The 12,605-nt window shown below is 54.9% G+C and overlaps 2 protein-coding genes across 9 annotated transcripts in view; both read right to left on the reverse strand.

The window, feature by feature from the left end:
* Window positions 1-12,605, reverse strand: part of LOC137482874 (protocadherin gamma-A4-like) — a 160,641-nt gene that overhangs the window by 68,105 nt on the left and 79,931 nt on the right. The window contains exon 1 of one of the 8 annotated variants that reach the window (XM_068205478.1): window positions 5,843-8,393. The exons of the other annotated variants lie outside the window; for them this stretch is intronic. Coding sequence (XP_068061579.1) covers window positions 5,843-8,314 — 2,472 coding nt within the window. The 5' untranslated portion in view covers window positions 8,315-8,393. Of the gene's footprint in view, window positions 1-5,842; window positions 8,394-12,605 lie in introns of those variants that run through there. 8 annotated transcript variants of the gene reach the window in all.
* Window positions 684-4,299, reverse strand: LOC137483312 (protocadherin gamma-A5-like). Its single transcript, XM_068206300.1, has 2 exons — window positions 1,349-4,299; window positions 684-725 (listed from the first exon to the last, which is right to left on the reverse strand). The coding sequence occupies exons 1-2, from the start codon at window positions 3,806-3,808 to the stop codon at window positions 684-686; spliced, it is 2,502 nt and encodes an 833-aa protein (XP_068062401.1). The 5' UTR covers window positions 3,809-4,299.

The raw sequence follows: 12,605 nt of genomic DNA on the forward strand, positions 1-12,605 counted from the left end.
TACCAAATTAAGCATTGAAGTGACACAATTATCATGACATGCAAATAGTATAGCAAGAAGCTCCCAGGGTTCTCCATGCAGCTGGAATACATATCTCCTAGACATTCACTTTGGGAAGAAGAACCCCACATTGCTTCATCCTAGAGATAGAATAGACTGGACAGGGAATGGAGGAAAACATTCCCTTCAGTCTTTCAGCAGACATCCATGCACGGCTCACAGCACTCAGATTTCCAACCCTTCACACCATCCATGGTGTCCATTCACCCACATATCTTTGAAACATGTGACAGCGGAGGCCCAGTTCCCCAGACCATTTTCTTCCCACCACCAATTCCACACAGCTCTCTGTACATCGCTGTGCTGTGGAAGATGCATTTGCCTGCTGACTGAAGTTCTGTGAGGAGACTTCAAAGGTCTCAAAGGAAAAGGTGAGCAGTCTTCCAAGAGACACTGAATCAGTGAATGTCAGCTCAAGGGCAATTATGCCCACCTTGTATCTCCCACTGCACCTTGAATTTCTCCCTTCCCATCCAGGCAATTCTCTTGCCATGCCAAATATTTTATAGACAAGGCTCATCCAGCTCCATCTGATATAGCTCTATCTTGAAAAATAAGAAAAAAACAAAGCAGTTCTGCCATTGCCTCCTGCATTTCCTCCCCCACCCACATGCAGCCCCCAATCAGGCTTCTCGAATAATCACAAATTCAAGAGGATCCTTCATCTTCATAACAAGCAAACACACATCATCAAGAATCACTTGTGGCCCGGTCCAATCCTTTGCTGAGGACAAAGCTCCAAGCACGGATGACACAAACACTTCCTGCTGACCTCCAATATGTATCCTGGAGAGCGACAAAGGCAGAGAACAATGTGCAGAGAGGCTCCACACAAAGCCATCAGCATTTTGTTCAAGACACGTTCAACCTAGTCAAGCACATGTGCTCTTGGGAAGATATGTGAGCCTCCTAAAAAGTTATATTTCATATTAACGTGATCCATCTCTTCAGAAGATCTAATGCTAACAGCAATACAGATTCTACAGAGCACAGCGGATATAGGGGAACAACACCTGGAACCTGGTCAACACCCAAACCTCCGACCTAAACAACAGCCTGCCAGCAGCAGCCTTCTTCCTCCTTCCTTCTTCACCTACTGGAAGGCTGAGGACCGACCCCATGTTGACATAACAACAGCAACGTGTTGCAGTATTAAGAACGTCACTGAAGGAAACTTTACTGTGCTTTAAAGCAAAATCTACTATGCAAGACAGAGAACACGGTGGGGAAAGGGCAGGGGAGCATCAGGAGAAAGAGTCGCGGAGAAAACCTGGACAGAGAAACTCACCGACGGAAGGGCGGGATCCACAGGACGAGCGCCGGCAAGATCCTCGTCGCCGAGCAGCGGCGCGGGCTCGTCGGGCGGCGGCCGGGCCGGCAGGGTGTCGCAGCAGCTGCCGCCCGAGAAGCGCAGCTGGCTCTTGCGCGAGTCGGCCGTGAGCGACACCTCGTGCGAGTAGGACTGCAGGAAGGCGCGCACGCCGTCGATGCCCACGAAGTGCGACACGGGCACGCCGCGCAGGGCGCCGCTGTCCGCCGGCAGCAGCTGCTGGCGGCGCCAGCGGCGCAGGCGCAGCGCCAGCAGCAGCAGCAGGAAGGCCACGAAGAGGCACGACACGGCGGCCACGGCCAGCACCAGCCAGCGCGTCAGGCTGGCGGCCGGCTCGCCCGGCGCCGCCGCCCCGTCGGCCGCGCTGCCCAGCTCGGCCAGCAGCTCGGCCACGCTCTCGGCCAGCACCACGCTCAGCGTGGCCGTGGCCGACAGCGCCGGCCGCCCGTGGTCCTTCACCAGCACCACCAGGCTCTGGCGCGCCGCGTCGCGGGCCAGCGGCGAGCGCGCCGTGCGCACCTCGCCGCTGTGCAGCCCCACGCGGAACAGCCCCGGCTCCGTGGCCTTGGCCAGCTCGTACGACAGCCACGCGTTCTGCCCCGCGTCCGCGTCCACCGCCACCACCTTGGCCACCAGCGCGCCGGCCTCCGCCCAGCGCGGCGCCAGCTCCACGCCCGACCACGCGGCGCCCGAGCCCGCCGCCGCCGCCGCCGCCGCCGGCGGCGGGTACAGCACCTGCGGCGCGTTGTCGTTCTCGTCCACGATCAGCAGCCGCACCGACACGTTGCTGCTCAGCGCCGGCGCGCCGCCGTCCTCCGCACGCACCCACAGCTGCAGCTCGCGCAGCTGCTCGTAGTCGAAGGAGCGCAGCGCGTACAGCGCGCCCGTCTCCGCCTGCACCGACACGTACGACGACAGCGGCGCGCCCCGCACCCGCCCCTCCGCCAGCCGGTAGCGCACGCGCGCGTTCTGCCCCCAGTCCGCGTCCGTGGCGCGCACCGTCAGCACCAGCGCGCCCGCCGCGTTGTTCTCCGCCAGCCGCGCGCTGTAGCGCTCCTCCGCGAACACCGGCGCGTTGTCGTTCACGTCCAGCACCCGCAGCGCCAGCACCGCGCTGCTCTGCAGCGGCGGCGACCCGCCGTCGGCCGCTCGCACCGTCACGTTGTACTCCGACACCTGCTCCCGGTCCAGCTCTCTCGCTGTCACCACACGGTAGTAGGCTCCAAAAGATTTCTCCAGTCGGAACGGGACGCCCCCGTCGAGTGAGCACCGAATCTCGCCTTTCGCTCCCGAGTCCCGGTCCTCCACGTGCAGCAGGGCGACCACCGTCCCGGACGGTGCATCTTCAGCGATATCACTCAGCGCCGACGACACTGTGAGTTCTGGGGCGTTGTCGTTCACATCAGTCACGGTAACCACAACTTTGGCAGTGTCGGAAAGGCCACCCCCGTCATGTGCCTGCACCTCCAGTTCGTAGGAATTGCCTTCCTCGAAGTCCAGGCTTCGCAGAAGGGAGACTGCTCCCGTGTCAGTGTCCAGCTGGAATATCTGCGAGGCTCTCTCTGTGATTTTCTGAATCGAATATTTCACGTATCCGTACACCCCCTCGTCGGCATCATTTGCAGTAACGGTGACAAGGAAAGAGCCCACGGGCACGTCCTCGGGCACACGCACCGTGTACTCCGCCTGGCTGAACACGGGCGCGTTGTCGTTCGTGTCCAGCACCGTCACGCGGATCCGAGCCGTGCCCGTCCGTGCCGGATCGCCGCCGTCCATCGCCCTCAGCACCAGCTCGTGAAACGCCGCCTCCTCCCGGTCCAGCGCCTTCGCCAGCACCAGCTCGGGACGCTGATCGCCGCCGGGGCCCGCCTGCACGGCCAGCGAGAAGTGCTCGTCGCCGCTCAGCTCGTAGCTCTGCAGGGAATTCCGGCCCGAGTCTGCGTCATGAGCCTGGGCCAGGAGAAACCGCGACCCTGGGGCTGTCGTCTCACTCATTCTCAGCTCTATTTCTGCCTCTCGAAAGCTGGGCGCGTTGTCGTTAATGTCTGTAATTTCCACTTCGATTTCGTAAACCTGCATCTGTCCCTCCACTATCAGCTCACAGCGCAGCACGCATTGCTGCACATTCTCGCACAGCTGCTCTCTGTCGATCCTCTCTGCTGTCACTAAATGTCCCGTCTTCACGTGCAGAGCGAAATACTGCGTCCTACCTTTGTCCAAGATATGAACGCCCCGGTTTCTGGTCCCCAGCAGCTGCAGCCCCAGGTCCTTGGCCACGTCGCCCACGAACGAGCCCTTGGGCATCTCCTCGGGCACGGAGTAGCGCAGCTGCCCCCACGCCGCCTCCCACGCCACCAGCAGCACGGCCCAGAGCAGAGCTCGCTGCCGCCGGCCCCAGCGCCTCCCCGCCGCGCACATCTCGGCCGCGGCACCGCCGGCACCGCAACACCGCCGATCCAATCCCGCTGCCACTCAATGCTCTCAGCTTCTGCACCGTGCACAGCTGCCTGTGCCTCCGCCTGGCTGCAGAATGGACCAGCACCGCGGCGATGATCGCGGACCGCGGGTTCGGACAGGGAGCGAGCAGCCGAGCGAGCCGATCCGCAGCGGGCGGGGCTGCAGCGCTCCGAGCTCCCTCTCGCTCCTCTCGGTCAACAGCGGCGCCCGCAGCCTCCTCCCGGCACTGCAGGCACCGAGCGCTGCCGAGCGCTGCGGTCCTGCCTTGCTACACACAGGGGACAGTCGCCACGGAGATGTCACTTTTCGTCCAGCGCGGATCTCCTGCCTCCGCTTTTCTCCAGCCGATCTCTGCTTTCATCCTCCAGGGGATCAGCATCGGGAGGAAGGCAGAGGCATTCCGTGGGCGGGGTTTTTTAACCGCGCGGGAAACGAATCAATTACTAATGTCATTAGAGGTAAATTAAAACACAGGTTTCGTATTTTACCCAGCAGCTTATTGTTACTCTTATCCTTTGTGTTCAAAAGCATCTTCAACAACAGGCTTTCAGCAGGAAAACGGGAAGATGCCATATCCCGAAAATACAGAGCTTTCATTAACACAAGCGGGACGAGAGCAATTGCATGCTTCTTGAAGTCAGGAAGCAAATTGTTACAGGATTGAACTACGGCTACAAATAAAGATGCAGCTAAAACTCTCAAAGGAAACTTTCAGGACGTCAAATATTTGACATCTCTTCCTAAGTTAAACCTAGTGTTTCTTTAGTTTATACAGATTTACCTTTAATGAAGTCATTCTAGGATTCCTTTTTTCTGAAATCCATGTGTAAAGCACTGCAGTTCGTTAGTAAACTATTCATCTAAGTATTTCTTAATGACGTTGGTACGATATGTTTTCAAGAAAAGAATTACAGAGTGGTAGAACAAAACTGTGCTCTCGAAACAGTGCTGACCACCAGCGTGCAAATGGGCTTGATTCAAGGGCCTAAACCCGCCTCTGGCCAATCCCCCTGATGTCTGATCCCTTCGTATCTCAGATGTCTATCTTCGTAAACGAATTGGAAAAATTTGCCCTACTCGATATGTGCGAGTTCTACTAAAACGCCCAAGATTTTCGTGAAAAGAGAATAGAAAAATAAAAACCTATGAAACAGAAAAGAGAATAGAAAAATAAAAACCTATGAAACAGAAATCTTTCAGCTCTCTCACCAGTGTACGAAATAAACATCTTGAACAGCAAAACAGAGCCAGCGAGCACGTATAAACGAAGACATCGAAGTCCCATACTGCATTACCCCCCGCCCCAAAACGAGCGACAATCTCTTTTTTCACTCGGGATGGAGAATGAAACTCTCCAGAATCGTTTCCTTTCTAAATCTAATAGCAAGCTCTAATTTAGAGAGCTCAAAACAAGACTTAATGAACGGGTTTGTGTAAAGCTATACACGAGTTCCAAACGCACCCTTTCTGAACAAATCAGTCAGGAAGGAAAAAGCTCCAGCACCAGATGTCAGTGCTTTATTTTTATTTTCCTCGACTCCATCATGCAGAATCAGCTGTTCTCCTTCCAAAGAATACGAATCTACTTTCAATCTTGCTAACACATTCTAATTTAGAGAGCTCAAGTGCTGAAGACAAAACCTAGAGGCTGAAGCTGAACCTGTGACAAAGAAAGAGCCAAGTGCTTCCTGCTCTGCATGAACGAGGGAGAGCCCGTTCCTTAATCCAGTCCACCACGGAGACAAGACTGCAACTCACATCAACACGACTCCGGGAAACAGGGGAAAAATGAGAAGCGCTGCTACTAGCCGAAAGGAGAGCTATAGTCAAAGTCTGTCAGCTGAGGCCGCTACCGCGAAAAAATGAAAAACTTCCGCCGCTACGTGGAGACACAGATGACGAATCCCCACTAACACCACGCAGAGAATACCAGGGGGAAAAAATGACGACGATTCGGAAACTTTAAAAAAAGGAAGAATATCAGGCTTTACAGACCTGCGGTGCATCCGGATCGGCTGGCAGCTCTCCCACGACGAGGTCACTGCTCGGGCTCGGCTTCTGGCAGGAATCCCCGCCCAGAAGCTCCTCCGCCGACAGGACGGGCACCGGCGGCGGCGGCCAAGCGGCCTCGGGCACGGCGCGGGCCGGCGCCGCCACGCACAGGTTGTAGGAGTAGGGCAAGGTGCCCTCGCAGAAGTCGGCCGGGAAGGCGGCGCCGGCCACCGAGAAGCGCTGCGCGCCCAGGCAGCGCAGCACGGCGGGCGGCCCGGCCCGCCGCAGCCGCGCCAGCACGGCCAGCGCCACGCTCAGCACCAAGAGCGCCGACAGCAGCGCCAGCGCCAGCACCAGGTAGAACTGCAGCTCGGCCGCCGCCGCCGCCGCCGCCTCGGCGCCCGCCGCCCGCTCGCTCAGCTCCGGCAGCGCCTCCTGCAAGCTCTCGGCCAGCACCACGTGCAGCGTGGCCGTGGCCGACAGCGCCGGCTGCCCGTGGTCCTTCACCACGGCCACCACACGCTGCTTGGCCGCGTCCCGCTCGGACACGGCGCGCGCCGTGCGCACCTCGCCGCTGTGCAGCCCCACGCGGAACAGCGCCGGCTCCGACGCCTGCACCAGCTCGTACGACAGCCACGCGTTGCGCCCCGCGTCCGCGTCCACCGCCACCACCTTGGCCACCAGGTACCCGGCCTCGGCCGAACGCGGCACCACCTCGAAAGGAGGCGGCGCCCCTCCCGCAGCCTCTCCCGCCGCCGCCACCGCCGGCCACAGCACCCGGGGCGCGTTGTCGTTGCGGTCCAGCACGAAGACGCGCACCGTGGCCGTGGAGCTGCGCGCCGGCGAGCCGCCGTCCTGCGCCCGCACCGCCACCGTGAACTCGCGGCACTGCTCGTAGTCCAAGGAGCGCTGCGCGTACAGCGCGCCGCTCCGCGCCTCCACCGACACCAGCGGCGCCGCGCCCGCCGCGCCCGCGCTGCCGCCCGCCAGCCAGTAGCTCACGCGCCCGTTGGCGCCCGCGTCCGCGTCCCGCGCCTGCACGCGCAGCACCAGCGCGCCCGCCGCGTTGTTCTCCGCCACGTACGCGCTGTACGCCGCCTCCTCGAACACCGGCGCGTTGTCGTTCACGTCCGACACCTCCAGCACCAGCTCCGCGCTGCTCCGCAGCGCCGGCCTGCCCCGGTCCCGGGCCACCACCGTCACGCGGTGCTCGGACGCCTGCTCTCGGTCCAGCGCGCCCGCCGTCACCACCTTGTACGAGCCGCCCGAGGACGCCACGATCGACAGCGGCGCCTCTCCCGACAGCTCGCACGACACCTGACCGTTCTCTCCTGAGTCTTGGTCTCGCACTTTCAACACGGCCACCACGCTGCCACTCGGGGCGTCCTCGGGCACGGAGCTCGAGTGGGACAGAATGGTGATCTCAGGCGCGTTGTCATTCTCGTCCATGATGTGGATTTGCACTTCGCAGTGACTGGTGAGCCCGCCTCCGTCTCTTGCCTCCAGGGCGAAGATATATTTATTTTTGTCCTCAAAATCGAGGGGACCCGACGTCCTGATCTCCCCACTGTCGCTGTTGACAGTGAACAACAAAGGGACGTCATCAGGGACGTTGCCGAATGAATAGGAGACCCGCCCATTGGAGCCCGCGTCCGCATCCGTAGCCCGTACTCTCAGGACCACAGACCCCACCGCCAAATTCTCTGCCACTCTCGCCTCGTAGAGGCTTTTGCTGAATACGGGGGGGTTGTCATTTGCGTCTGTCACGTTGATAAGAACCTGGACAGTCCCAGACCTCGCGGGGTCCCCGCCGTCCACCGCCATCAGCACCAATTCAAATGAGCTCTGCTTCTCCCGGTCCAACGCTCTTTCCAGTATTAATTCCGGTTGCTTTTTTCCACCGGGGTTCTCCTTTAATGACAAAGTGAATGACGGGTTGCTGGTGAGCTGGTAAGTCAGCAGTGAGTTACTTCCTACGTCTGCATCTCGGGCCATCTCCAGAGGAAACCGAGCACCGGGAAGCGTCCACTCACCAATCTCGAGGTCCAGAACAGCCTTCCTGAATGTCGGGGAATTGTCATTCACGTCCTCGATCGCCACTTCGACGTGGAAAACGTTCAGCGGGTTGTGCACCAGCGCCTCGAAGCTGACAGAGCAGGACGCCGACTCGCCGCACATCTGCTCCCGGTCCAGCCTCTCGTTCACGTACAGGTTCCCGTTCTCCTCATTCACCGTGAAGTATTTCAGCTGCTTCTTGCCGGCAGACGCCACCTGCAGCTTGCGCACGGGCAGCTCGTCCGCGCTGAGCCCCAGGTCCCGCGCCAGCGGCCCCACGAGCGAGCCTCTGCCCAGCTCCTCGGGGATGGCGTAGCGGACCCGCTCGGCCGCCGCCCGGCACCACACGCACAGCAGCACCGCGGCCAGCAGCGCTCGCCCGCCGCCCGGCCCGCGCCTCTGCCGCCGCCTCACCGCCATTCTCCGCCGCCTGCGCTCGCCGCGCTCCTGCCTCCCGCCGCTGCCCTGCCTCCCTTCCAGCCGCTCTCGCCGGCGAGAACAGAGACTGCTGAAAGGCACAGAGATCCGTGCACCGCCTCTCCCCGCCGCTGCTGCTGCTGCTGCTGGCGGCGGTGCCGCTGCCGCTGTGGCCGGCGCCGGGCGAGCGAGCAGCCTGCGGGGCCAGGACGCTGCGGCGGCGGCGGCTGCGGCTCCAGCGCCGCTCGGCGGCGGCCAACAGCGGCACCCGGAGGCGCCGCCGCGCCGCTGCAGCCGCCGGATGGCCGCGCTCAAGGGGGCCCGGCTTTGGGCGGGGCTCGGGGCCTTGACGTGGTTTCAAATACGTTTAAAACTTAGGTGAGCTCCTTAATGTTTTTAAGTAATCTTTTTAGTCGCAGTGGAAATAGAAAAACATATGTTTATGGCAAAGCAATAAATAAAGGAATTCAGTTTATCTTAACAATAGAAATGTACAACTGAGTAAACAGGAAACTCTATATATGTCTATGGCCAGGGAAATCTATAAGTACCCTTTCGTGTATCTTCTGTTCTGCTTTCCTGTCTTGGATCGAATTGAGATATTGTTTAGCCTAAAGCAATGTTTTTATCTTTTTGCAAATCATAACATTTCCTCTTTTGTTTCTGAGATTCAGAAATGTAACTTTCTTTGCATCTCCATATGTTGAGGACATGATTACAGAAATGCAAAGACACCATGAGTCTTTTATAGACCTGAAGAATTCTCTGGGTTGAACGGATCCTTTAAAATAATTTAATCCAATCATTAGTCACAGGCAGGGGCATCCTTCACTCAACCAGGTTACTGAAAGGCCCATCCAACCTGTCCTTGAAGTCTTCCAATAGTGCCATATCTACAATATTTGTGGGTAACTCATTCCAGTGTCTCACCATCCTCATCATAAAATATTAGATCTAATCAAAACCTAAAATCTCTCTTTCAATCCTTCCTTTAAGTGTTTTTTATAAATTGAAAAGACACAATAAATTCTACTCAAAGCTTTATTTTCTCAGGCTTAAGGACCTGAGTTTTGTCAGAGCTTCTTCATGGCAGAGATGTTGCAGTTCTTTGACAATCTGTGTGGTCAAAGAAGTGTATAGGGAGAGGACCATCTTCCTCTTCTTGCTGGTCATCCTACTTGTTATGCCACCCTAGATGCAATCTGGGCAGCAAGTGGACATCACCAGCCCATGTCATCATCCAGCAGTGAACAAAAGCACTTCTCTGCAAGGCTGCTTTCAATCCCCTACTCTCTGTTTAAACTGAGGATGGCCCTGACCCACATGCAGGACCTTGTACTTGGCCTTCTTGAAGTTCATGAAGTTTGCAAAGGTCTGCTCCACCAGCTTATCCATAAACATCATGCCTCACCTCTCACTAATGATCTCAGCTCGATGTCAGCTGCAAATTTACTGAGGGCGTGCCTGATCCCATTGTCTCTGAAGGTACTGAATAGCATTGTTCCCAGTACAGACATCACAAACTACAGATTCCCACCTGCACATTCAGCCACTGTCTGTAACTCTTTGCAGGTGACTCTCCAGCCTGTTCCTCAGCCATGTAACAGCCTCCAGATGATTGCCCAGCATGCTCCTCTGGGTGATTGGGTGGGAGACATTCTCCCACTGGCCCCTGGTCTGCTCATGGCAGTCTTGGCTGGGCTGGGTGGCTGCTCTTCACTTTGACAACTGCAGCCTCTCGGAGATGCTTCTGCACTTTTATTACATTACAGACAAAGTGTTCCTGGGTGAGCACAGCAGGAGGGCTTATGAAACCCTTCCTCTGTGCAGCTGTGAACATCACAGGGGTGTGTGGGAACTGCAGCTGCACTCAGGCAGTTGGGACAGAAGAGACCTTCCACCTAAGGTCAGACACCCTGAGGATGAGCTCATGACATGTGACAAGAGTTACATACATATGGAATGTACAGGTGCAACAACATTTTGCTGGCCACATTTACTGAGCAACAGCAATTCCTATTACATGGCACTCCATCAGGCACAAGGATGTGTTATGCATGACATACAACAACAAGGGAAATTACCATCTGTTCTTCTATACTCCCACATACAGAGCTCCCCTGTCTTCTCTCCAATGCTGCACAGCTGTTGGTGTGCTACTGGCCCTTAACATCGCTGGCAAAATTTATCATGAGGGAATAAAGCACCATGATCACATCAGGAAGGGAGGTAAATTTATCTGCTCGCCAGCATTCTGAGAAGAAACTGAAGGATTCGCAACTACATGAATGATAAACAACCAAACTAAAAGATTAGCAGTCATCCAACAGAGAATGGCTCGCCTAATTAATGGCTTAGAGGAAACCACCTGCCCTCTTTTATCACACACAGTGTTCCACAGAGATACTGCCAAGGTGATGTTTACCTCCCTTCCCCCTGACAGTAACAGAACTCAAAGGCACCCTCACCTCTCCTGCCTTTCACACCTGCTGTAGCATGAACAAGAGGCACTAACACAGGATTCATTGCTGAATGAAGAATGAAGCAAGGCTGATAATTACAAGGAAACCTTCACAGAAAGAAAGCCAAGAACAAAAAAAACCCAAAAAACACACAAAAAAAGAACCCCCCAAAAACAAAACCAAAAAACTTCAAAACATACATCAAACAAGTAAGGCAAGGAAACATTAGAAGACAAAGGCCAGTTAGAGAAATTCATCAGGAAGTCTCCTTGGTCTTCTCTGTGGGCATTGGAATTCATCTCTGTGAACACCTGGAAGTTACTGAGGCCTAAAGGTGCAAGTACAGCCCTAAAGTCTTACACTGGACTCCGTAGTACTGGGGTTCATTACAAAAAACAGTCATCAGCTCTCAGCAATTCTGTTATGTGACCTCCCAAAGATATGAAATATCTGAGGCCTCTTTCTCAACTTCACCCTTCTAAGAAATTCCAAGAGTCACTTTTTCCTTTTCCTTCATATTTCTCACACACAAAATTATGTCCTTGGTGGTTGAAATAGGTATTTGCTGCCAAGCCAGAATCATAATTCCAAAAGAAGAAGCACTGACCAGAAAAGGGTAAAAAGACCAAGACCTTACAGGAAGCAAAGTCCTGCAAGTCTAATTCCAGCTGTGAAGACACATAACATCTCTATGTTCCTTAGAGTTAAAAATGAAAGTTGAAATCTTCATGCAGGTATTATAAGCCATTCTACACAAGCATCACCTGCACAGTATTTCAGGAAATACTTTACTGCTGGAGAAGTGGCATTGCCTTCCAGGACAGGGATACCAGGATCAATGAAAACAGCATAGACCTTGGCAAGGACCTTGGCACGAGGCCTGAAATCAAGCCATTTTCCAGCCAAAGCCACACTGACCCATCGATTTTCCACATTCAAATCCAATTTCTCGGTCTCTTGGCTCTGCATTCACAGTCTTTTTTTTTTTTTTTTTTTTTTTTTTTTTTTTTTTGCATCATGGTCAGTCGCCAGATTCTAACCATGTATCAGCCACAGGGAAAAGAGCATTTCATCCAGTCCCATATGAGGAAAACATAAATTTAGCTATATCCACCTTCAAGGTACAGATGAGAATTGGTCTCCCACCCTGATAATTATAAGACAGCTTTTGGTGTTTCATGCAATCACAGAATCACCAAAGCTGGAAGAGACCTTCAAAGTAATCTACTCCAGACCAGCACCACCATAATCAGCCTTGAACAATATCTTCAAGCATCACATCCAGAAGCCTCTCAAACACTTTCAGAGATTGTGATTCCACCACCTCCTCTGGGTAAATTATTCCAGTGCCTGATCATTCTTTCACAGAAGACTATTCAAATAGCTGATCTGAACCTCCCCTGGCACAAATTAAGGCCGTTTCCTCTCGGCCTTTCACTTGAGACATGACAAAAGAGATCAACTCCCACCTCACTAGTACCTCATTTCAAGTGATTAGAGTGAGCAGTAAGTTCCTCCTTGAGTCTCCTCTTTTTCGAGGCTAAACAACTCCTGTTCTCCTCATAAGCTTCACCAGCTTTTATTTGTTTGCGGGATTGCCAGGAACAATGAGGTCCAGACTTACTCCTTAACAAGAAACAAACAAACAAATATGACACAAAAAGATTGAGAAACCATCCGAAGTCCATGAACCATAGATTCACATTTCAGATTGTGTCAGCTGTCATAGGTACACAAAGGGAATTCGTTTGTAAGAAGTATTCCGGATGCTCACACAGAAGCTCACGCCATAAACCCCAGATACAGTCACATCTTAGACCTTGAAAAAAAAC

The sequence above is a fragment of the Anomalospiza imberbis genome, chromosome 15 (genome assembly GCF_031753505.1).
Source record: "Anomalospiza imberbis isolate Cuckoo-Finch-1a 21T00152 chromosome 15, ASM3175350v1, whole genome shotgun sequence".
Classification (NCBI taxonomy): domain Eukaryota; kingdom Metazoa; phylum Chordata; class Aves; order Passeriformes; family Viduidae; genus Anomalospiza; species Anomalospiza imberbis.

Excerpts from the sequence above, each read along its gene's own strand:
- LOC137483312 (XM_068206300.1), bottom strand. The coding sequence starts at position 3,808 with ATGTGCGCGGCGGGGAGGCGCTGGGGCCGGCGGCAGCGAGCTCTGCTC. Across the intron at positions 726-1,348 it reads TGGATCCCGCCCTTCCGTCG|ATGAAGGATCCTCTTGAATT; the intron begins GTGAGTTTCTCT and ends CTTGTTATGAAG.